This window comes from Diceros bicornis, chromosome 34, assembly GCF_020826845.1.
Source record: "Diceros bicornis minor isolate mBicDic1 chromosome 34, mDicBic1.mat.cur, whole genome shotgun sequence".
Classification (NCBI taxonomy): domain Eukaryota; kingdom Metazoa; phylum Chordata; class Mammalia; order Perissodactyla; family Rhinocerotidae; genus Diceros; species Diceros bicornis.
The window spans coordinates 23193396-23218630 of NC_080773.1; the positions used below are offsets into that span (position 1 = coordinate 23193396).

Below are 25235 nucleotides of genomic sequence, written 5' to 3' on the forward strand. Positions count from 1 at the left end.
AACCCCTTGTCAGATGTATGTTTTGCAAATATTCTCTCCCAGCTGGTTGGTTGTTTGTTCATTTTGATTCTGGTTTCATTTGTCTTATAAAAGCTCTTTAATCTGATAAGGTCCCACTTGTTTATTTTTTCTTTAGTTTCCCTAGTCTGGGTAGGCATGTCATCCGAAAAGATTCCTTTAAAACCAATGTCAAATAGTGTGTTGCCTATATTTTCTTCTATGAGTTTTATAGTTTCAGGTCTCACCTTCAGGTCTTTGATCCATTTTGAGTTAATTTTTGTGAATGGCGATAGCACATGGTCCACTTTCATTCTTTTGCGTGTGGCTGTCCAGTTTTCCCAACACCATTTATTGAAGAGACTTTCCTTTCTCCATTGCATGTTCTTAGCACCTTTGTCGAAAATTAGCTGTCCGTATATGTGTGGTTTTATTTTTGGGCTTTCAATTCGACTACAGCTAATTTTTGACGAAGGAGCCAAGAACATACAATGGAGAAAGGAAAGTCTCTTCAACAAATGGTTGAATGAAATGAAAGGACAACCTAAGAATTGGGAGAAGATATTTGCAAACCATATATCTGATAAGGGGTTAATCTCCAAAATATATAAAGAACTCATATATCTCAACAACAATAAAACTAACAACCCAATTAAAAAATGGGCAAAAGCCCTGAACAGACATTTCTCCAAAGAAGCTATACAGATGGCCAACAGGCCCATGAAAAGATGTGTAACATCATTAACTATCAGGGAAATGCAAATCAAAACTACAATGAGGTGTCACCTCACTCCCGTCAGATTGGCTATAAATAAAAAGACAGGAAACAACAAGTGTTAGAGAGGATGTGGAGAGAAGGGAACTCTCATGCACTGCTAGTGGGAGTGCAAACTGGTGCAGCCACTGTGGAAAACAGCATGGAGATTCTTCAAAAAATTAAGAATAGAACTACCATACAACCCAGCTATTCCACTGCTACCAACAACAACAAACACATACAGACAGAGATTGGACTGGTGGTTACCAGAGGGGAAGTGGGGAGGGAAGAGGGTGAAAGGGATGGTTAGGCACAGTGTGTGGTGACAGATTGTAATTAGTCTTTGGGTGGTGACCATGATGTAATCTATGCAGAAACAGAAGTATAATGATGCACACTTGAAATTTATACAATGTTATAAACCAATGTTACCACAATAAAAAAAAAATTGAGCCAGGTCTCTGGATACAAAATAAATATATCAACTGAATCATATATACAAGAGAAACAGATTTTTTTTCAATTAAAAAATACCGTCTAAAATGTCAGGCAGTAATAAAGAGGAAGTACTACAAATAAACCTACGGAAAGATGTACATAAGTCCTCTGTGGTTAAACAGTACCAATTCCTAGAGAGTCTTTGTAAACAACCAAATGAAAGAATAAATAAATATTAAACTTAGATTGGAAAGCTCAGTGCATTCTAATAATAATTCTAATAACTTTCAGAGCAGCAGGACACCGGATGGGCGCACAGTGAACAAGCAAACGCCCCTTCCACAGGTTGGATGAATGGAGGTGCGTCGGCGCTGCAGAGGAGTAACCAGCTGTGAAGACCAGCCCGCCACCGCTTCCCGCACCCGCAAGGCTGATGACACCCTTGTCCCCCCTGGTCCGGGGAGATCTACAGGAGTTTTCAAGGACAGAAGCCTATATAAATCCTGTAACATCCTAAGGCCCGAGTCGTTCTCATTCACAAAGTCATTCTCCTCTCAGTATTCAGACATGGAGGAGGAGGAGGATCCTGAAACCGGCAAATAGTTAGCCATTGATGATTAAGCAGCTAGTAACTATGGGGGATCAGAATTGGCCCCCACCTCCACTAACTAACCAAAGGAATTTGGGATGGGAGGCCTGACCCCAGAACAGGCCATTACCATAGACATCTCCTTGTCTGGGTGAGTCCGTGCTAAGCCCATTCTTAGTTCTGGTTGCCCTTTATAAAAGACATTTACATTTTAAAGAAAATCTCCACTTGTAAAGGTATCTTCTTCCCTGTACCAGGAAGAAGGGGGTGGGGGGAAGGGCCTTATGTAGAAACTTATCAGAAGGGAAGGCGATGACTTAAATCTGCATGGTAAACTTACCCGTGGCTAACTGTGCTGTTTAGGCAATATGCTATCTGGCTCCCACTAGGTTCCTTAGGTAACATCCCCCTGGAGCCGGGGTCACCATGGTAATGGGTGTGTGAGCTATATTTTTCAGGAACTGAACCCCTTGTCCACTTCTGACTGGATTGAGACCACCAACCCCTCAACTGTGCCCATGCAGACATGTGTCTGATAAGCGACCTTTTGATGGCAAGAGGTTGGAACTCCGCCCTCAAGGCATGCTAATGCCGCCATTCTGTGAACATGTGCCCTACGGAGAGGCATGAAGGCTGACTACACTTGCGCAGATCATCAATTACCTCATCTCTCCTCACCTCAATCATTTCAGACCACCTTGCCCGCTTCCCCATAAATACCTCTGTGTCCATATTTTCGGGGAGGCAGATTTGAGACTTGTTCTCCCATTTTCCTCACTTGGCTGCCTTGTGATTAAACCCTCTCTCTCTGCAATCTCATCATCTTGGTGATTGGCTTTCTGGGCTGTGGGCAAAAACGGACCTGGCGGGGTAACAGTCCCTCGAAGAGGTCAAAAGAGTCTGGAGAGAACTACCAGGCATAGGGGTCCTGAGGCCAGGCTGGGCAGGGGCTGCAGATGCTGTGCTCTGCTACTGGGAGAAATTTCACGGCTCTACGCGGAGCGGGCCCACAGAAACTAGGGCCTTGGTGATCGGAGCACTCACCTGGGCAGTTACTGCACCCTAGAGTCTTTGCCCGGCATTTCTTGAACCACATCTGGAGGCACAGAGGGGACAGGGAGGAGCTGTATAGTTTCAACATTGTTGCTTTGAAATTTGGGTTCAGATAATTAATTAGGTGGTCTTAATATTAGATAACTGAAGCCCACAGGGACAGGGTAGAAACCTATATGTTTCTCTTAGTTCTCCTAGAGTCAAGATTCCATACATTCGGTGGGCACACTCCCTTTTGATTGTTGTGTGAACATGTGGAGACATGGCCCTTAGAGTCCTTGACTGGGAAAAAGAAGGGTGGGGCCAATGAAATAACCATTGCTATTCTGATTTTCTATGTGGTGCATATGAGAATTCCCTTAGCCCAGTCCCTAAAACCTGAAAGCATTTAATAAATTCTCAGTATGTTAATGATTAAATGGCAAAGGAGAGCTGGATCCTGTAGTCCAGGTATAGTTTAGTATAAATCCAACCCCATATCTGTGTGAGTCTAAAGCACAAAAGAGATTATTCTTGTATATTTTCTAAAAACAAAGATATTTCCTATAAAACCACAGTAAAATTACAGAAATCATGGAATTTAGCATTGATGCAATACTATTATCTAATCCACATTGTATATTCAAATGTCGCCAATTGTCCCAATAATGACAGCAGTTTTGTGGTCCAGGATCCAATCCAGGATTTAGTTTACACGTTCCTTTAATCTGGAACATAGCCTCAGCCTTACTTTGTTTTTCATAACAATTTGACAATTTGAATAGGACTGGCCAATTATCTTGTAGAATCTCCCTCACTTGGAGTTTATACAATGTGCACTCATGAATACATTCAGACCCAGAGTTCATGTTTTAAATATGCTCCCATAAAAAGGGCGAGAGCAAAATTACAGTAGGGAAATCTGACAAATGTTACCTCAGCTGGGTGATCAAGGTCAACATCAACAGTGATAGTCATGTGGACAGTATTTACCCCTGAAACATGATGATAATGGTGTTTTACCTCCATCAACTTCCTCCTCAAAAACCCATACACCCAGTCTAATCATGAGAAAAACATCCTGCAAACCCCAATGGAGGGACTTCTCCAAAATATCTGACCAGTGCTCCTGAAAACCGTCAAGATCATCAAAAACAAAGAAAGTCTGAGAAGCTGTCACAGCCAAGAGGAGCCTGAGGAGACACGACGACTCAACGTGGTGTGGTGTCTGGATGGGATCGTGGAACAGAAAAAGGACGCTAGGGAAAAGACAAGGACTTCTGAATCAAGTATGGACTATGGGAACTCTCTCTACTATCTTTGCAATTTTCCAATACATCTAACACTGTTCTAAAAAATAAAGCTTATGAAAAATATTTTAAAAATTTGCCAATATTTCTTCATCCTTGGGCTTGTTATTGAATTCCTGGTTCCCTTCCATGAATTCAAACTTAGATTATCCTAGAATGTTCTCTCAATGACTTTACAGTTGTTCAGTTATCAACCTTGGAACTGACCAACTGTCAGTTACAGTATTTACATTTCTTTATCAGCAGACACTTCCTCAACAAACCTGGAGAGGTTAATAATTGTTTAATCTTTGCTATAAAAGCTGATCTCGCAGCAGCTGCCACAACCTCCAATTGTGGCCACAGCTGAGAATCTAACACCAGGAACAGAGAGCTCATCACAATGTCAGACAAGTACGTGTGGTTTAAAGGGATACCTCTCCCTGCTGTTGATTTCATACCCGAACTCCTGAGAGAAGAGTGGGAGAATTTTGTGTTTAAGGATGAAGATGTCTTAATAGTGGCTTACCCCAAATCAGGTAAGGAAGCAGCATCAGATACTGGGACAGGCTGAGACCACGTCCTTCATTTACTCAGTAGATGAATGGAGTGCTTTCTATATGCCAGACAATACATGACACTGTGGGAGACTAGGGCTGTGCCCTGATGTCTTTTACATTATAGAAAAGGCTTCAGCCAGGCAGTTACACAGTAGGATGAGTGTCCACAGGGGTAATCTAAGGTGTTAGGGGAACCCATAGGAGTGAGTCCTAAGCAGAGTCAGGTGTTTGCATGGAGGAATGGAGGAGGATGACCAGTGATGTCCTTATAGAAGAAATAGGGGTAAAAAAGGTAATTATGTGAGATGATGGATATGTTAGTTAGCTCGATTGTGGTCATTATTTCACAATGTATATATATATCAAATCATTGCATTGTACACCTTAAATCTATGCAATTTTTCTTTGTCAGTTATACTTCTGTAAAATGAGAAGAGATGAATAAACAATGTTTACGGCCAAATACAAAAAGTAGAAGAAATAGCATGTAAATTGAGATGAAAAAATGAATGTGAAGGCGCCAGCCCAGTGGCATAGTGGTTAAGTTCACATGCTCTGCTTCGGTGGCCCCGAGTTTGCAGGTTTGGACCCCAGGCATGGACCTACACACTGCTCATCAAGACATGCTGTGGCAGTATCCCACATACAAAATAGAGGAAGACGGACACAGATGTGAGCTCAGGGCCAAACTTCCTTGCCAATAGAAAAAAAAAAAGAATGTGAAGCTAGTGAAAGGGGATATTTTCAGGTAAAGGTATCAGCATGGACATGATCAGGAATTAGAAAAGAGCCTGGCAAATTCACGGAATTGAAAGAATGTGGATCATATTTCTACGAGGGGAGAGGAATAGAGGGACTGCAAATTGGACAAAGACTGAGGCTGAAGACATTGGAAGTAGTGAGGTGGTGTAAAGCCAAGGGCAATGAGAACAAGTTAAAAGGATTTAATCAAATAGCCAAAAGGTGGAACCAACCCAAATGTCCATTGGCAGATGGATAAACAAAATATAGTATATAGGCATAAAGGAATATTACTCAGCCTTAAAAAGACCTGATATGCTCTGCAACATGGGTGAACTGTGAGGACATTATGCCGAGAGAAATAAGCCAGTCACAGAAGGACAAATATGGCAGGATTCCACTTCAGTGAGGCATCCAGAGTAATCCAACTCATTAAAACAGAGAGTAGAATGGTGGTTGCCAGGGACTGGCAGGGACTGGAGGGACGGAAAATGGAGAGCTGTTGTTGAATGGGTACAAAGTTTCAGTTTTGCAAGATGGTTGTACAACAATGTGAATGTACTTAGCACTACTGAACTGTGCACTTGAAAGTGGTTAAGATGGAATATTTTGTGTTATGTATATTTTATCACAAGTTTTTAAAAAGCCGGATTAAAATGAGTGACCATCATTTTTCCTTCTTTCTCCAGGAACGAACTGGTTGATTGAAATTCTCTGCCTGATTCACTCCAAGGGGGATCCCAAGTGGATCCAATCTGTGCCCATTTGGGAACGCTCACCCTGGGTAGAGGCTGAGTATGGGTATAACATACTAAAGGATAAGGAAGGCCCCCGCCTCATCAGCTCCCACCTCCCCATCCAACTCATCCCCAAGTCTCTCTTCAGTTCCAAGACCAAGGTCAGTGCTCAATGGTCAAGATGTTTGGTCAATGCTTTCCACCCTCTAATGTGTCCGGGAGTCCCCTGGAGATCTGGGTGAAATGCAGCCTCATCCAGTAGGTCTGGGGTGGGCCTGAGATTCTGCATTTGTGATGCCAGGGGCCATACTTGAGTATAGGGTGTAGACCCCTCCACAGGTTATAGGAACCAGATGTAAACCAGAGGAATGCGAAATGACAACACCAGAATCTTAGAAAACCATGTTTTAAATCCAATCAAAATTTATAACTGTGTTAAATACTAGATTACCCCCCTCTGTTGCTCTAAAAAATAGCCAATCTTAATTAAGTAAATGCCTCCTGCCACTTAGGTAAGAGCACCAGACATAGAGTTGCCCAGATGGGAAGCAGCCCATTCATAAATCAATGCCTAAATCCAGGGAGATTTCTCTGGCATCATGGCTGGTTTTTCTACCCACTACGTCTTCCTATGTGTAGCTGTCTATTGAGCTCAGCAGCCACAGGAATCTCTCATGGGGCTGACAGATGATCCCCAGGAGGGACCATGGATATCCAGGATCTAGCATATCTCAGAATGTTTTTAGAAACATACTTTCCCAGAAGGTGCTCATTGGTTTGTGATTTTTAAAAAGTTTTATGCTTAAATTAGGTTATGAAGCTTAGAACAATATTCTCCTCTCTTGGAAATTTCACAATGTGTTGCTGCACAATGAAGTTTTTTTTTAACCCATCACTTTCCAAGCTTCTTTACAATACACTCATTTACGTGTGTCTTATTGGTGTTTGTTAAATCCCTGCATGGGGAAATGGAGGCCTAGAGTAATGTCACAAAGGAATTTGGTGCAGAATCCAGAGTATAAGTCAGATGTTCAAAGGCCAAGTGTCCTTGCATGTATGTGTCTGTATGAGTGCACTAATATTACGTATTAGCTTGTTGAATGTTTACATTTGTACACCACTGGGTTAAATCCTTGCAGGACATTGGTCCTGCAACATCCATAAACATCCATAAACATTTGGTCCATGGCAAAAAGTCCTTGACATTTGGTCCTATCCAAAACATCCATGAGCATATTTGGTCCATGACAAATGGTTTTGGACAGGATGAAATACCAAAGACCTTCTGGTGTGTGGACCCAATGCCTCCATGGACATTTTGTACAGGACCAAATATGACCAAATATCAAGGTCCTTTTGCTGTGGACTCAGTGTCTTATGGACACTTTGCACAGGACCAAATGTCTGCTAATCAGGTAACTATCTTCCAGATCCAGGTTTAGAACATTTCCACTCCCCTAGAAAATTGCCTTATGCACCTCCCCAATCACTGCCCACCCGCGGAGGTGACCATTCCCCTGACTTCTAACTCTATAGATTAGTTTTGCTTGTTCTTGAACTTCTTATAAATAGACTTATACTATATGAATGTCTTCTGTATCTATGAATATAGCACAGTTTATTAATCCATTCTCCTGGTAGTATTCTTTAAACTATACTACAAAAATGCAATACCACTCACCCTTTGTAATCTCCGGTTGCTTCCCATTGTGAGTAGACTATGATAGCCAAGAGGGAAGAGACAATGCTTTCCTCTTCCATTGTTATATTCTTAATATTCCCACAGTGACTGGTTCATAGACTCTTAAAAATACGTATTTGTTAATGAATGCAACAACAAATTTATTGAAAGAATTCATTGATCTTTAATAGGTATTTTCTAGGAATTGGCTTTTTCTCCATTTTTAGGAAGATCAAGAAGGATGAGAAATGACTGTATTGAGTTTTTGTTTGCCCATTTTTCTCTTTAAGCTGATTTATCTCATCAGAAATCCCAGAGATATTCTCGTGTCTGGTTATTTTTTCTGGAGTATTTCGAAGTTTGTTAAGAAACCAGAGTCAATGGAAGAATATTTTGAATGGTTCATCCAAGGAAATGGTGAGTGAATGTAAAATATGGAAGCTGGGGGATTGTCAGAGGCCTTTATCAGACCTCATCTTACACCCAACCTGAGATCGCTACATCTCACCATCCTGGGGGTATAAGGCTGCCTCACCATTGCATCCAAATTTTCAAAGTCCACATTCTGTCCTGCAGAGCAGTGGAACTCCAGCCACCCTTTCAGCTTGCCCCATCGTAATCCATCCTAGCTATGTTCTGAGTCTCCAGGCCTGTTTAATACTAACACAGAGCACTGGTAATCTTCTCTACTCTCCTCATTCGTGACTTTCTGAAAGTCAGCTTTTCACTGGCTTCCTGGACAACACAGTTCTGACTTTCCACCATTTTTTGGATGCATCTTTCTAAAACTTCCTTAATCCTATTGTCCTATCTGTCTCAAAAGTGTATGCATCACTGTTGGATCTCTATACATTTAATTACGCAGAATTTCTAGGCTTTCTCAGATGCTTGAAATTTTGCATTTTTTTCTCAAAACTACATGATGAGTTCCATATCTGAGCTGTTATATGTCTCCCTGGCTTCAGACCTGTTTCCCTAACAGCCTATGGTCATCTTCACTAGAGAGAGCCACAGACACCTGTAACTCAATATGTGCAAACATGAACACATTTCTCCTCACATCCCAGAATGCTCTCACTGCAGGTTGATCTTATTCAATTAATAGAACCACCCCACACCCAAAGTTAGCATGACTCTGATGTCTCAAAAAGTGTCATCTGTTTCCCATCCCACTCTCCCATGCCCTTCACCACTTTCCTTTATCTGTTTATTATCCAAGTCCGACAACGTTGACTAATATCTTTCTTCTAATCTCTGCTAAAATGTTCTTGTATTTAGGGAAGTCATCCTTCAATACTATATAAAATAGCATCCTTCCGCATCTCTAGAGTCTTATCTTTTTTTTCCCTTAGTACTCATCACCAATGAGTATGTATTCTATTTATTTGTTTATTCCATGTGTCTCCCCACTAAAATGTAAGCTCTTTGAGTTGTTCATTCTTGACCCCAGGTCCTAGAGTGGTGCTTGCCACATGGTAAGCAGCTAATACATGTTTTTTAAATAATGAATATTTATTTGCTACCCCTTCTATTTGTGCTTTATTAACCAGAGCCACTGTTACTTTTCACCCAGATTCATGTAACAGACTCATTATTGGTGTCCACACCTCACGCACTTTGGCCCTTCTAGGCTAGGTTTAATTGTCTGTTAGATATTGAACAGTTCACATTTCCTGAATTGTTTGCCCTCAGCATAAAGTCCAATCTGCAAAGCCTGGTAGTTGTATTTCTTATTGAGCTGATCCTGGCTGAACTCGTCAGCCCTATCCCCTGCTTTCCTTCAGGTTCCTCTTTCAGAAAAGAGGTAACAGTGATACCCTATGGTGGAAGCCCAGACATAAAGAGAACACCCCACCTCATCAATGATATATTTGATCTTGCCATTTGGTGCATAAAGTAGTCTGAATTGTGCTTTAGCTGTCACCAGGAATCCAGGAAAGCCCAATCAACAGTCATAGGTGATGAAGACATGTCCTGTAAACCTCACCACTATGCCAATATCTTGCTTATCTGTGCCTTAAAACTCACACACATGCCTCTTTCTTATCCAGTCAAGAACCACCAACACCAAAATCTTTGTTGTTATCAGCTAATACCAATATCCTGAGTTTTCTGCAGCCCTGTAGATGGTCAGTCTGAACCTTTCCCAATGCCAATGAAGAAACCTTGGGAATTTAAGTCCTAGGAAATTTTGTCCTTAGACCCAGGCAACAGAAGTCCATGTTATGGACCCTAGGTCCTAGAGCAGAGCTCTGGATCATACATGAAAACAAAGCCTTAGGGGGTTCCCTGCTCTGGACACGTTTCCTCCTCAGCAAGATAAGGAGTCTATAGGACTCCTCAAGCTTGCAATCCTTTCATCACTCATGCTCTGGGAAATTTGAACCCTAGAATTCCCTCTCAAAAGACTCCAAGCAAGCTTTCATGGCTGTGTGCTCCTCTACTCTGGGTCCCACCACCCAAGGCTGACCATACCAGCAGGTGAACACTAAGTTAGGTTTGACCAAAGGGACAATCAAAATGAATGAACCATAATTGCTATTTGCAAACATCACTGACGCCATTACAGTAGTTCCCCCTCATCCATGAGGGATACATTCCAAGACCCCTAGTGGGTGCCAGAAACCGTGGATAGTACTGAACCCTATATATTACCATGTTTTTTCATATACATACATACTTATGATAAAGTTTAATTTATAAATTAGACACAGTAAGAGATTAACAACAATAAATAACAATAAAATAGAACAATTATAACAATATACTGTAATAAGAGTTACTGTAGATCTTAGCAACCTCAGCGTATGATTTTTTCCCTTAAGTGGAGAACTTTCACCTTTTCACTTAAAGTAAGTACTTTACAGCTTCTCTTTGCCATATACAAATTGTCAGCGTCACTACTCTTGTGCTTTGGGGCCATTATTAAGTAAAATAAGGGTTACTTGAACATAAGCATTGCAATCCTGAGACAGTTGATCTGATAGCTGAGATGGCTACCAGGTGACTAAGGGGCGGGTAGCATATCCGTACAGCGTACAGTGTGGATATGCTGAACAAAAGGATCATTGATGTCCTGCGTAGGACGGAGTGGGACAGCATGAGATTTCATCACAGTACTGAGAATGGCACACAATTTAAAACTTATGAATTGTTTATTTCTGGAACTTTCCATTTAATATTTTCAGACTGAGGTAGACTGTGGGTAACTGAAACCACAAAGAGTGAAACCTCAGATAACTGGGGATTACTATAGCTTTTTGATCAAATGCTTCTCTCAGTACTCTGTATGTCCAAAATTAGAAATTAAATGAGTGTTTCAATTTTAGAGCTATTGGGAATAAATCATCTTTGGTGCATGTGTGTGTGACTTTCTTTCTGATTTATATCTGAGTGTAGAACCGCTGAAGCATAGCAAATGTGAATTTTCAATTTTAAATATAGTATCAAACTATTTTGCAGAGCGGTCATATGAATTTATTTTTTACTCCCACAAATAGCATATGACAGTTCCTGATACTCCACATCCTCAGTGACACTCGTTATTGTCAGTATTGTTATGATTGTCATTTTAGTAATTTAACAGAATAATTAGTGGAGAACTGGCATATTTTACTTAGTTTATCTCTGCATTTATAGACATTGTTTATCCTTCCTTTTTTTAATTGATGTTTTAATAGTTTATAACATTGTGAAATTTTTGGTTGTACATTTTTGTTTGTCCATCACCATATACATGTCTCCCGTTACCCCTTGTGCCCACCATCTACCCCCATTGCCCCTGGTAACCACAATACAGTTTTCTCTGTCCATGTGTTGGTTTATATTTCACATATGAGTGAGATCATATGGTGTTTGTTTTTCTCTTTCTGGCTTATTTCACTTAACATAACACCCTCCAGCTCCATCCACGTTGTTGCAAATGAGACGATTTTGTCTTTTTTTTATGGCTGAGTAGTATTCCATTGTATATATATACCACATTTTCTTGATCCAATCATCAGTCGAGGGACACTTGGGTTGCTTCCACTTCATGGCTATAGTGAATAATGCTGCAGTGAACATAGGGGTGCATAAGTCTCTTTGGATTGTTGATTTCATGATCGTTGGATAGATTCCCAGTAGTGGGATAGCTGGATCATAGGGTATTTCTATTTTTAATTTTTTGAGGAATCTCCATACCGTTTTCCATAGAGGCTGCACCAGTTTTCATTCCCACAAGCTGTGTATGAGGGTTCCTGTTTCTCCACATTCTCTCCAACATTTGTTGTTTTTTGTCTTGATGATTATAGCCATTCTAACGGGCGTGAGGTGATATCTTAGTGTAGTTTTGATTTGCATTTCCCTGATGATTAGTGACGTTGAATATCTTTTCCTGTGCCTATTGGCCATCTGTATATCTTCCTTGGAAAAATGTCTGTTCACATCCTCTGTCCATTTTTTGATTGAGTTGTTTGTTTCTTTGTTGTTCAGTTGTGTGAGTTCTTTATATATCATGGAGATTAACCCCTTCTTGGATATATGATTTGCAAATATTTTCTCCCAGCTGGTGGGTTGTCTGTTCACTTTGATTCCAGTTTCATTTGTCTTGTAGAAGCTCTTTAATCTGATAAGGTCCCACTTGCTTATTTTTTCTTTAGTTTCCCTAGTCTGGGTAGGCATAATATCCGAAAAGGTTCCTTTATGACCAATGTCAAATAGTGTGTTGCCTATATTTTCTTCTATGAGTTTTATAGTTTCAGGTCTCACCTTCAGGTCTTTGATCCATTTTGAGTTAATTTTTGTGAATGGCGATAGCACATGGTCCACTTTCATTCTTTTGCGTGTGGCTGTCCAGTTTTCCCAACACCATTTATTGGAGAGACTTTCCTTTCTCCATTGTATGTTTTTAGCTCCTTTGTCAAAAATTAGCTGTCTGTATATGTGTGGTTTTATTTCCGGGCTTTCAATTCTGTTCCATTGATCTGTGTGTCTGTTTTTGTACCAGTACCATGCTGTTTTGATTACTATTGCTTTGTAGTATGTTTTGAAGTCAGGGATTGTGATGTCTCCAGCTTTGTTCTTTTTTCTTAGCATTTCTTTAGCTATTCGGGGTCTTTTGTTGCCCCATATGAATTTTAGTATTCCTTTTTCTATTTCTGTGAAGAATGTCATTGGGATTCTGATTGGGATTGCATTGAATCTGTAGATTGCTTTAGGTAACATAGACATTACGTGATCTTTTATGATGATTTTTTTTCTATAAAAATCTTGAAATTCTTTTTTAGATGTATTTCATTCCTTCTAGGTTAATGACATCTTAAAATTACATTTTCCAGTTTGTGCCTGATTTGGGGATGTAACTGATTTTGAATGTTGATCAGATATTCACCAATCTGAATGAACTCTCTTCTTAATTCTCATTGTTTCCCTGTACATTCTCTTTGATTTTCTATGAATTTTAAAATATAACCTTTAAGGAATGATGTTAATGTTCATTCTAATACACTTATGTTGTCTTTAGTTTTTCTTCTCTTATCTCATTGGCCAGGGCTCTGGGACAAGAATGAAATAGAAGTGATGATAGTGGTAATATTTACCTTGTTCTTAATTTTAAAGGTAATTATTCAAAAATGTTATTTTTAAATTTATTGAGGAATAATTGAAAATTTAATTGTATATAGTTAAACATGATTATTTGATATACCTATAAATTGTATAATGATTACCAAGATCAAGATAATTAATACATCCATCACCTTACATAGTTAGGTCTGTGCGTGTGTGCATGCATGTGTGTGTGTGTGGTGAGACTGCTTAGTATCTACTCTCAGTAACTTTCAAGTGCATAATACCAAAAGATCAACTATAGTTACCATGCTGTACATGGGATCCTCAGAACTTATTCTTATAACTGAACATTTGTACCCATGCACCTATATCTCCTTCCATTTCCTTCTCCCCACTGCCCCTGGCAACCACCATTCTATTCTCTATTTCTATGAAATCTGCATTTTTTTATTCTCATATAAGTGATACCATATAGTATTTGTCTTTCTCTGTCTTATTTCTCTGACTTATATCACCTAGCTTCATGCCCCCCAGGTTCATCCATGTTGTTGCAAATAGCAGGATTTCCTTCTTTTTTTTTTTTATAGCTGAATAATATCCCATTGTGTATTTATACCACATTTTCTTCATCCATTCATACATCAAAGACAATTAGGTTGTTTTCATATCTTGGCTTTTATGAATAATGCTAAAATGAACATGGGTGTGCAGATATCTCTTCAAGATACTGATTTCAATGCCTTCAGATATATACCTAGGAATGGGATTGCTGGATCATATGGTAGTTCTATTTTTAAATTTTTGAGAAGTTGCCATACCGTTTTCCGTAATGGCACCGTACATTCCCACCCCCAGTGTATAAAGGATTCCTGTTTCTCCACATCCTCACCAACATTTGTTATCTCTTGTCTTTTTGATAACAGCCATCGTAACAAGTGTGATGTGATATCTCACTGTGGCTTTGCTTTGCATTGCATTTCCTTGATGATTAGTGATGTTAAGCACATTTTCATATACCCACTGGCCATTTTTATGTCTTCTTTGTAAAATTATCTATTCAGGACCTTTTCCCATTTTCTAATAGGACTATTTTGTTTTTTTGCTATTGAGTTGTATGAGTTCTTTATATATGTGGGATATCAACCCTTTATCATATATGCGGTTTGAAAATATTTTTTCCCATTCCATAGGTTGCCTTTTCAAATAATCGATTGTTTCTGTTGCTGTGCAGAAGCTTTTTAGTTTTATGTAGCCCCATTTGTTTATTTTTTCTATTGTTTCTCTTGCCCGGTCAGACATGGTGCTTGAAAATATGTTGCTAAGACCGATGTCGAAGAGTGTACTGCCTATGTTTTCTTCTAGAAGTTTCATAGTTTCAGGTCTTACATTCAAGTCTTTAATCCATTTTGAGTTAATTTTTGTGTATGGTGTAAGGTAAGGGTCTACTTTCATTTTTTGCATGTGGCTGTCCAGTTTTCCCAACACTGTTTGTTGAAGAGACTTTCTTTTCCAGACTTGTTCTTTTTCCTCAGAATTGCTTTGTCTATTTGGGGTCTCTTGTAGTTTCATACAAATTTTAGGACTTGTTTTCTACTTCTGTGAAAGATGCTATTGGAATTTTGATAAAGATTGCATTGAATCTGTAGATTGCTTTGGGGAGTATGGACATTTTCACAATATTAATATTTCCAACCCAAGAGCACAGGATATCTTTCCATTTGTGTCTTTTCAATCTCTTTCATCAATGTATGTCTTTCATCAATGTCTTCTAGTTTTCGGTATACAAGGCTTTCACCTTCTTGGTTAAATTTACTCCTAATTGTTTTATTGTATTTGATACTATAGTAAATAGGATTGTTTTCTCAATTTCTCTTTCAGATAGTCATTGTTAGTGTGTAGAAACTTGACAGATTTTTATATGTTGATTTTGCATCCTGCCACTTTACTAAGCTCATTTATTAGTTCTACCAGTTTTTTGGTAGAGTCCTTAGGGTTTTCTACGTATAAGATAATGTCATCTGCAAATAGAGATAATTTTACTTCCTCCCTTGTGATTTGGATGCCTTTTTAAAAATTGCCTAATTGCTGTGGCTAGGACTTTTGGTACTATGTTGAATAGAAATGGTGAGAGTGGACATCCATGTCTATTTCCTGATCTTAGAGGAAAGTCTTTTAAGTTTTTACCATTAAGTATGATGTTAGCCATGGACTTTTCATATGTGACCTTTCTTATGATGAAGAACATTCTTTTTATCCCTAATTTCTTCAGAATTTTTATCATGAGGATGTTGAATTTTTTAAAATGCTTATTCTGCAACTACTGAAATGATCATATGATTTTTATCCTTTGTTCTGTTAATGTGGTATATCACATTATTGGTTTGTATATGTTGGACCATCCTTGCATCCTGTGATGTATAAACCTTTTAATGTGCTCTTCAATTCAGGTTGTTAATATTTTGTTGAGCATTTTTGGATCTACATTTATCAGGAATATTGGCCTGTAGTTTTCTTTTCTTATAGTGTCCTTGTTTGGCTTTGTTATCAGGGTAATTCTGGCCTCATAAAATGAGTTTGGGAGTATTACCTTCTCTTCAATTTTTTTTTGTAATTTGTGAAGGGTTGGCATTAATCTTCCTCAAACGTTTGCTAGAATTTACCAGGAAACCATCTGGTCCTGGGCTTTTTTTTTGTTGAGAGATTTTTGATTACTGATTCAATCTCGTTACTTGTTATTGGACTATTCAGATTTTCTATTTCTTCATGATTCGGTCTTGATTGACTTTGTGTTTCAAGGAATTTATCCATTTTTTTCTGGGCTATCCAATTTGTTGGTGTGTAATTGTTCATAGCAGTCTCTTATGATCCATTGTGTTTTTGTGGCATCAGTGGTAATATCTCCTCTTTCACTTCTTTGATTTATTTGAGTCTGCACTGTTTTTTTCTTAGTTAGTCTAGCTAAAAGTTTCTCAATTCTGTTTATCTTTTTAAAAAACCAGCTCTTATTTTCATTAATCTCTTCTATTGTTTTTTGGCTCTATTTCATTTTTTTCCTGCTCTGGTCTTTGTTTTTCCTCCTTCTGCTAATTTTGGGTTTAATTTTGTTTTTCTCTTTCTAGTTCATGAAGTGTAAAGTTAGTTTTTTTTCCCCCCCAGATCTTTCTTTTTCTTTCTTTCTTTTTTTTTGGTGAGGAAGATTAGCTCTGGGCTAACATCTGTTGCCAATCATCCTCTTTTTGCTGAGGACGAATGACACTGGGCTAACATCCTGCCCATCCTCCTCTACTTTATATATGGGATGCTACTGCAGCATGGCTTGATAAGCAGTGCATAAGTCTATGCCCGGGATCCGAACCTATGAACCCTGGGCCACCAAAGCAGAGTACGAGCATTTAACCACTACACCACCAGGATGGCTCCCAGAGATCTTTCTTTTTCTTAATGTAGGCATTCAGAGCTATGAACATACCTCTTGGAACTGCTTTTGCTTCATCCCATATGTTTTGATATCTTGTGCTTCCATTTTTGTTTGTTCCATGACTTTTAAAAATTTCTCTTTTGATTTCCTCTTTGACCCATTGGTTGTTCCTTCCTCCTGGATTCACTTTGTTTATTCATAGAGTATAACTTAAATTATATCTCTTATAACAAAAGTGGTATATTCCCTCAGTGATTTTCCTGAAAATGTCTTTATTTTATGCTCATTCTTTTTTTTTTTTTTTGGTGAGGAAGATCAGCCCTGAGCTAACATCCATGCTAATCCTCCTCTTTTTGCTGAGGTAGACCGGCTCTGAGCTAACATCTATTGCCAATCCTCCTCCATTTTTTTCCCCAAAGCCCCAGTGGATAGTTCTATGTCATAGTTGCACACCCTTCTAGTTGCTGTATGTGGGACGCGGCCTCAGCATGCCCAGAGAAGTGGTGCATCGGTGCGCGCCTGGGATCCGAACCCGGGCCACCAGTAGCGGAGTGCGCGCACTTAACTGCTAAGCCATGGGGCCGGCCCTTTATGCTCATTCTTGAATGATAGTTTAATGGAGTAGAATTTTCAGTTAATAATTAATTTCCCACTACACCTCAGGGTTAAGAAGGGCTCAGGCATGGTAGACAGCCATTCAATAGTATAGAATAGTTAGGATATGGAGGATGGAGTGAGAAGATTTACTCCCTAGAAGATAATATAAAATTTTATATACTAACTACAGGGCCTGGGTTTTCTAAAGGGACTTTTAGAATGTCTTCTAGACAATTATGATCAGGATTAAGCAAGGAGAAAGGCAATTTTCAAGTAAACATGCCTGTGAATTTCCTGCATTGATGAAATCTCAGTTTAAAGAACAACACCTGGCCTCATAAAGAATTATTACAAGTATATCTTCACCTGGTCCCTAAGGAAGCTGTAGTAGAAAATAGTGAAGAAAATCTTAAACCAGAACAAATACAGATAATTTCCAAAGGAACAATAATTATCATAGCAACAATGAAGACAAGAAGAGTGAAAAATATCTTCAAGGGAATGACTTATCAACAAAAAATTCTAAACACTGAACTGATATGGGGCAGCAAGAATACCAATCCTCAAGCCACATAGTTCTCTGGATAGGATCTCTCTAAGAAAGTGTGAAAACTGGTACAGAGCCTCCTCCAAATGCATGGGGCTCATTACAGGGTAAGTGCATGATATTGGGTAATAGTTTTCCATCTTTACTCTCATTCATTCAGCAAAGTGTTAGGATAGGCCTAAATGTGCGAGACATTGTGCTATTAATTGTGCCCACAAGAGTGAACATAATAGATGGATCCATGGTTTCACAGAGTTTGTAATATACTCCTTCTTTCTGCCTCCCCAATATGCAGTGCCATATGGATCCTGGTTTGACCACATTCATGGCTGGATGTCCATGAAAGGGAAGGAGAACTTCCTGATACTGAGTTATGAAGAGCTGAAACGGGTAACTATGGTTCTTATGGTTAGCACACTTCCTCTCACCACCATCTTCACTTCCTCTAACTTCCCTCCATTCCTCTGTGTCTCTATTCCACCTTCTCAAAGTTTAGCCTTGTGAAGGGTCATTAGGAGTAAGAATAGCTCCCTGTCTTCATCGCCTACTTATGGTTGACACTGCCCAAGTTCCATGCTCTCTTTCTTCATGTGTTCATCTTTGTTTCATCTTACAACATCTAAAGGTATTTTTTTCATGCTCTGAGACAGAGTACAATGTGTTATGCTCACACTGGCAAAGGGTCTAACATTTCTGGGGTAGGACACATTATGCTGCTGACAATCTAGTGGTGGGAGGGGACTGAGGAAGAAGATGGGACTAGGGGACACAAGTCTGGTTCCAGAAATGTGTCCAATTGCATGACATCCCAGATTGACTGAGAGAAGAAAAATGAAGTCATGAAATAAATCTGTGTAATTATTCTGACAGGCCAGTACTAGACTGAACAGTAATGGACAGGAAAATGTATCATATGATGTTCAAAACCAGTAAGAGTGATTAAACCATTGGAAGATCAACTTTACTCATTAGTGGTATCCTGGAGAAAAGAGAAAATAGTGTAAACACAGGCTTTTGCTTTTGAGAAACATTACTTCCTATCATCTTCCTCTGGCTACTTCTGTCCAATTCTCTGTGACCTCCACATGAATAGCATTTTTACCAAGAAGATTTTGTAACAAGTTTACCTACCTCAGGTTATGTGCTTCCATACCTTCCAGTACCTATGCTTTCAAATCACAAAATGAACATTTATTGAGGTAATTTCTACAGTTGTGTATTCTCTGGTTAGATCATAATGAGGGCTCACAGGATAAATAAACATTTTAAAACATTATAGCTCTAAGATGAAGGTCTATGATTCAAAGCAAAGTCTTTCTGGTTATAAAAGCCATTTTCTTATAATAACCTCCCAGGATCATGTGTCAAGTACTAATTATTGAGATAATATGTAACAAGATATTATGAAACTCTGTGTGTTATTCAAATGTTAGTTATAGAAAACTGTATTAACTGATGGCACAGCAGGATTTGAAATCAATCCCTTCAATCTTTGTCAGGTTCTCCCTGAACCTCTTCTTGCTTAATCCTGATCATAATTGTCTAAAAGTCTTTCTAAAAGTCTCTTTAGAAAACCCAGGCCCTGTGTTTAGTGTTGAACTCCACTATGCTGGGAAATCCACGTGGATCCTGCATCTTTTACATCCTTTGTGCTCTTTCCTCTTTACCTTTCCCCCTTCTTCCTCCTAGTTGCATCCTACCAATCACTTCTCACTTTTCACGTTGTTCCTCTCTTCTTCCCACCTCTCCTTCTCCTCACATTGTTGTTTCTTCCTTGTCACACTCTTTTCAATGTTCTTCTCTTTCATATCCTCTCTCTCATTTTTTCTTCTAGGACACAAGAAGCACTGTAGAGAAGATCTGCCAATTCCTGGGCAAGAAATTAGAACCAGAAGAACTGAACTCACTCCTCAAGAATAGCTCTTTCCAGGTCATGAAAGAAAACAAGATGTCCAATTATTCCCTCCTGCATGGTCAGTATTTAGATGAGAAGAATGGATCATTTATGAGAAAAGGTAAAAGAAAATGCTCTGCCTTCAAAATGTATTATATACATGGAGGGCATTCTGGTGTTTACAGTAGGGCACTAACAGTTGGGACTAGGGAGTGTTTGAATTTATCAACTCTAACTGCTCATCACCCAGAGAACTTCTCAAATGCCCTTATCGGGGAATCTTTTTTCATAGTACTGATGTACTGCAGGGCTGCAGGCACTTGGATAAAGTTGATAAGACTGCAATGGTCATCTGACTTATGCGAGGTCCTTCTGATTCTCTCTCCTTAGAATATGACATGGGGCATATCCATTCTACAAACACTGACCAGGTTAATTTGCTACTCCTGCCAACTTGCCCACTAGGATTAACCTGGAAAATGAGGACAGGATTGGGGATGGTCATGTTGTGCTACCCCACTGGTGATTTAGCATAGAGAAGTACCCTGAACAAAGAAATGTATAAAGAATGATTCAACTGAGAAAAGGAGAGAGGAGAGACTTTTCACTTAGCTGAGAGCTTGTCTTGCTGTCAGACATTGTACGACCCCCCTGTGATGAAAGATTTATCATGTCCATATCTTTGGGTTGAAGATGAATGAAGAATGTCTACTGCATGGAATAGGAGCTCATTTTCCTAAAACATCATAGTTCAAATATATGCAGTATGGTGATGCATGGAAGGAAGACAGTAAGTGATTCAAAAGACCTCGAGCAGGTGGTGGCAGAGGGCAGAAGGCCTGGGGGCCACCAGACCAGTGAGCTAGGGGGTCAGAGCATCAACATAATGAGGCTTTCTCGTTGCTTAAACTCTCATGGAATTTGCCCTTCTAGGTTTTGGATTTGCTTGGGACGTGTGATCCTTTTCTTCTTTCTGAGTTCTCCCTTTTGGAATGGGAATATCTATCCTAAGACTTTTCTACCATGGTATTTTGGAAGCAGATAACTTATTTGGTTTCAGAGGTCACAGCTGTGCGGGGGGGGGGGGCGCGGAATCTTGCCTCAGGATGAATCCGACCTCGAGTCTCACCTGTGCCTGATTTACATGACATTTAGATGATTTTTGGATTTAGAGTTGATGTTGGAATGGGTTTAGACTTCTGGGCAGTTGGGATGAGGTGAAGGTCTTTTCATGAGAGAAAGACATGAAGTGGGAAGAGGAAGCCAGAAGGACAAGCGTTAGAGGCTCAATTGTGTCTCCCCAAGATTCATATGTTGAATTCCTAACCTAATACCTCAGAATGTAACTGTATTTGGAGATAAGGTCTTTAAGGAGGTAATTAAGGCAAAATGAGGCTTTTAGGGTGGGTGTAAATCCATATGACTGGTGTCCTTATACGAAGAGGAAGTTTGGACACAGACATGCACATACACAAAGAGATCATGTGAAGGTGACCACCTACACGCCAAGGAGAGAAGCCTCCACAAGAAACCAATCCTGCTGACACCTGGATCCTGGACTCAAGCCACCAGAGAGTGAGAAAATAAATAATTGTTGTTTAGGAAAAAAAAAAGACTTCAAGCAATCCTAGTTTTTGGCACTTTACTAAACTAGAAGTAAAGGGAATACCTAGCATAGAGAGATCATCCATTCTTCAATTTCCTTTTATGCATCAGGGTACAGAAGAGTTTAAAATGTTATATTTATGTACAATGCTTGTGTGAAATGGCTAAAAGGACAAAAGATGATTGTTTAAGAGAGAAAGGCAATGGGAATGAACAAAGCATATTTTTGGCAGAGACATAATAGAGTGGCTTCAGTTGAATTTGGTGCATAACTTGGTGAGTACACCTACTATTTCTTCTTGTCTAGGATGATTCCTCCAGAAGGCAACCATATTGGATTTCAATATTTTCCAGTAACTCAGGGATTATATTATATATTATAGAGATTTGAGAGGGATAGATATAATAACGATCATAATAGTAACAACTATCATGTGATTATTATTGATCAGCTGATGATCTGACTCAACATGTAGTTTGTAAGTGAATCATCACAACAATCTCATGTAGTACTATTTTTGTCAGGAAAGTGTGATACCTGATGCAGCTAATAAGACACTTTGAAATCCAGGTCACTGATGCTAGAGACTAAACTTACAACTACCATGCTTTACGACTTCACTATTCTAGGACAGAGTTTACTAGCAATGGACAGGTGGGTGAAAGAAAGAAATGGATGAAAAGGAATAATATCCTGCTTCTCTAACCCATGTCTGACCTGTGTCCTTTCTTTCATCTGGAGGCACATACAGGTCCAAGATTGATTTTAAAATTAATTATATCAATTATAATTAGATAGTTATATAAATCATGATGTAATGAAAAGCCATATCAAATGTTGGCTGTTCCTTGTCAAGGGCTGTTCTGTTCGTACTTTTATGATGGTTGAGACAGCTTTCTGCTCAGGACACAAGAAAAATATTTTTTATTGCCCTTCGGTGTCTACACATAGCAACTGCATTTAGGAGAGTCCTGGCTGTTGAAGTCTCCATTACTGGTGACCTATCTGATTTTCAGATAAAAGCAATAGTTTTCTCTAATGAATTATGGTTATTATTATCCTTGATTATTTTTATGCTAAAGGATGATGTCTGGCATGGTTTAGATATTCTAAGACTTTTGTTGTTTAAACAGAAAGAAGACTGATTAAAAACATAATATAATAATTTATTAAAGAAGTTTGTTTTAAAGTATAATAATTAATGAGCTGGTGAAACTTTGTCCTATTATGACATATCTAAACATATTACAGATCAGAATATCAAAATCATTGCAATATAGCTGTTAACACTAGGACAGTAAACATCATAAGTATGGCCTGAAGCTCTAATGAACTTTATCCAAAACTTGAGATCATTCAACCACTATTATATATTAGTGCTTCACAGAGTTTTTTTAAATGTGTCTTCACAACCAAGATGTTATGGACTGAATTGTGTCCCCCTGGCACATCCATATGTTGAAGCCCTAATATCCAGTGCTTCAGAATGTGACCATATTTGGAGATAGGGTCTTACAGAGGTAATTAAGTTAAAATGAGGTCACTAGAGTGGGATGTAATCCAATATGACTGGTGTCCTTATAAGAAGAGGAAATTCGGACATAGATGCATACATAGGGAAGACAATATGAAGACACAGGAAGAAGACAGTCATTTATAATCCAAGGAGAGAGGCCCAGAACAGCTCTTTCCTTGTGGCCTCAGAAGGAACCAACTTTGTCAACACCTTGATCTCTGGCTTCTGGCTTCCAGAACTGTAAGAAAATATATTTCCATTGTTAAGCCACTCAGTCTGTGGTACTTGTTACAAAGCCCTAGCAAACTAATACACAAGAGGTTGGGGAGATTTTTAAGAGAAAAGGACTAAGGAGAGACATAAACAGAAATTTACATCAGAAGGATTTGTAGGATTTTGAAAATGGGTACGATTTAGAACTTGAGGACCCTGCATGGAAAATTGGATTCTCTTATCTGGACTGATGTTTAAGAGGGGGCTGCCATATTGAATTTACAGAGACTTTGGTGCCTCAAGAGCATTTTCTGGTTTCCCAAAAGTCAGGAGTGTTATGGATGATACACGATCCTAAGATATCAATGATAAAAATTGTTCTAATAATGAAGATAATGATTAGCATGAGAGTAACAATGGATGTTTCTGGGGCACCAGTTTTTTATTAGACATTCTGTTACATTACTTCTATGCATATAAGTTAATAGTACGTAATTTATATTTATATATATGCAATTTATATATAATTATATATTATTCTGCTATATATTCATTTAATTAATGTATTAATTTAGTTAATATATTAATATAACACACAGGTATTCATGTATATGATATAGAAATATAATATGATTGTATAATTAAGAGCATGGCTTCTGATTGCAAAATCTATGGCTTCAAATCCACATCCATCACTTTCTAACTCTGTAACCTCCCTAAGTCTTTTTTCCTCATTTATAAAATGGAGATAATAATCGTCAATTCCTCATTCTATTAGTCATCCTTTTAACAAATATTTGAGTATGTATCTATGTATGTATCATATGTAGCTATGACTCTTCGAAACACTAAGTCTTTGGCAAGTTAAAAAGAAAAGTTTGTGACTTTCTAAAACTTACATAAATTGGAGATGCCACACAACAAAGAAAATACATATAGCATCTCATACGTGATAAGTGTTTTGAAGCAAAATACAGCAACGATGGGGATTTACAGTTTAAATTGGGAGGTGAAAGAGAACCTCACTGAGAAGCTGCCTTGGAGTAAAGACATCAAAGAAGCAAATGAGCAAGATGCAGATGTATCTGAGAGAACAGCATTCCAGGAAGAAGGAACAGGAAATGCACATAGACCGAAGAGGGAAAACGTTTGAGGCAGAGTTGGAAGACTCAGCGTGATGGGGTAGAGTGAGCAAGTGGATGGTCATAGGAGATGGAGTCAGAGAAATGACAGGGGCCAAATCACCTGAAGCCATATAGAACCCATAAGCACTTTCACTGAGTAAAACCAAAAGTCCTTGGAGAATTTGAGCAGGAAGGGACATGATCTGGCTTAGCTTCTCAAGCAATCAAGATGGCTGCCACTCTGAGAATAACTTATAATGGAGAAAATTCAAAAACAGAGAGACTAGTTAGAAGTCTAATACAATAATCCAGGTGAGACATGATGTTGACTTGGGCCAAGGTGGTAGAAATAGAGGTGGTGAGAAATGGCCAGATTCTGGATGTATCAGAAGATATAGCTGCAGTTTTGCTGATGAATTGTATACAGGATGGGTTGAGAAAGAGGAGAATATAGGAAATCATTTCCAGGCAGATGGAAGGGTAAATGGGTATGATTTCCAGGCAGTATAGAGGCCCACCATTGAGCCATTGGTCATTCTGCTATATTAACTACAACTTCCATGTCAAGTGGACTGAAGGAATAGATCCAGGAGGAGATGTGTTGGGGTCTTGAGACCTACTCCAAGGTCTGATCTGAGTCTCTATTTCATGTTTGTCAGGCATTTCTGGGGACTGGAAAAATCACTTCACAGTGGCCCAAGCTGAAGCCTTTGATAAAATATTCCAAGAGAAGATGGCAGATCTTCCTCAAGACCTGTTCCCATGGGAATAATGTTCAAAAATTCTAGATCTTATTTGAATATTGATATTTGTTTTCCTGTCCTTGTACATGCGCATGAAGGAGGGTAATTGCAGAAAACCTGTATTTCACCCTGGGGCCTCGAGTGATCAAATCTTTGCATCTTTGAGGGCTTGATTGTTAAAAATTACCAGGGTACCATTAATTCAT

General features: G+C 38.9%; 1 protein-coding gene across 1 annotated transcript; it reads left to right on the forward strand.

Moving 5' to 3' along the window:
* The first annotated feature begins 4505 nt into the window (after positions 1–4505).
* LOC131397630 (sulfotransferase 2A1-like) lies at positions 4506–25235 on the forward strand. The gene is made up of 6 exons (XM_058530721.1): positions 4506–4641; positions 6093–6301; positions 8112–8238; positions 18229–18323; positions 19768–19948; positions 24946–25235. Exons 1-6 carry the CDS (start codon positions 4506–4508, stop codon positions 25056–25058), a joined length of 861 nt encoding a protein of 286 aa, XP_058386704.1. The 3' UTR covers positions 25059–25235.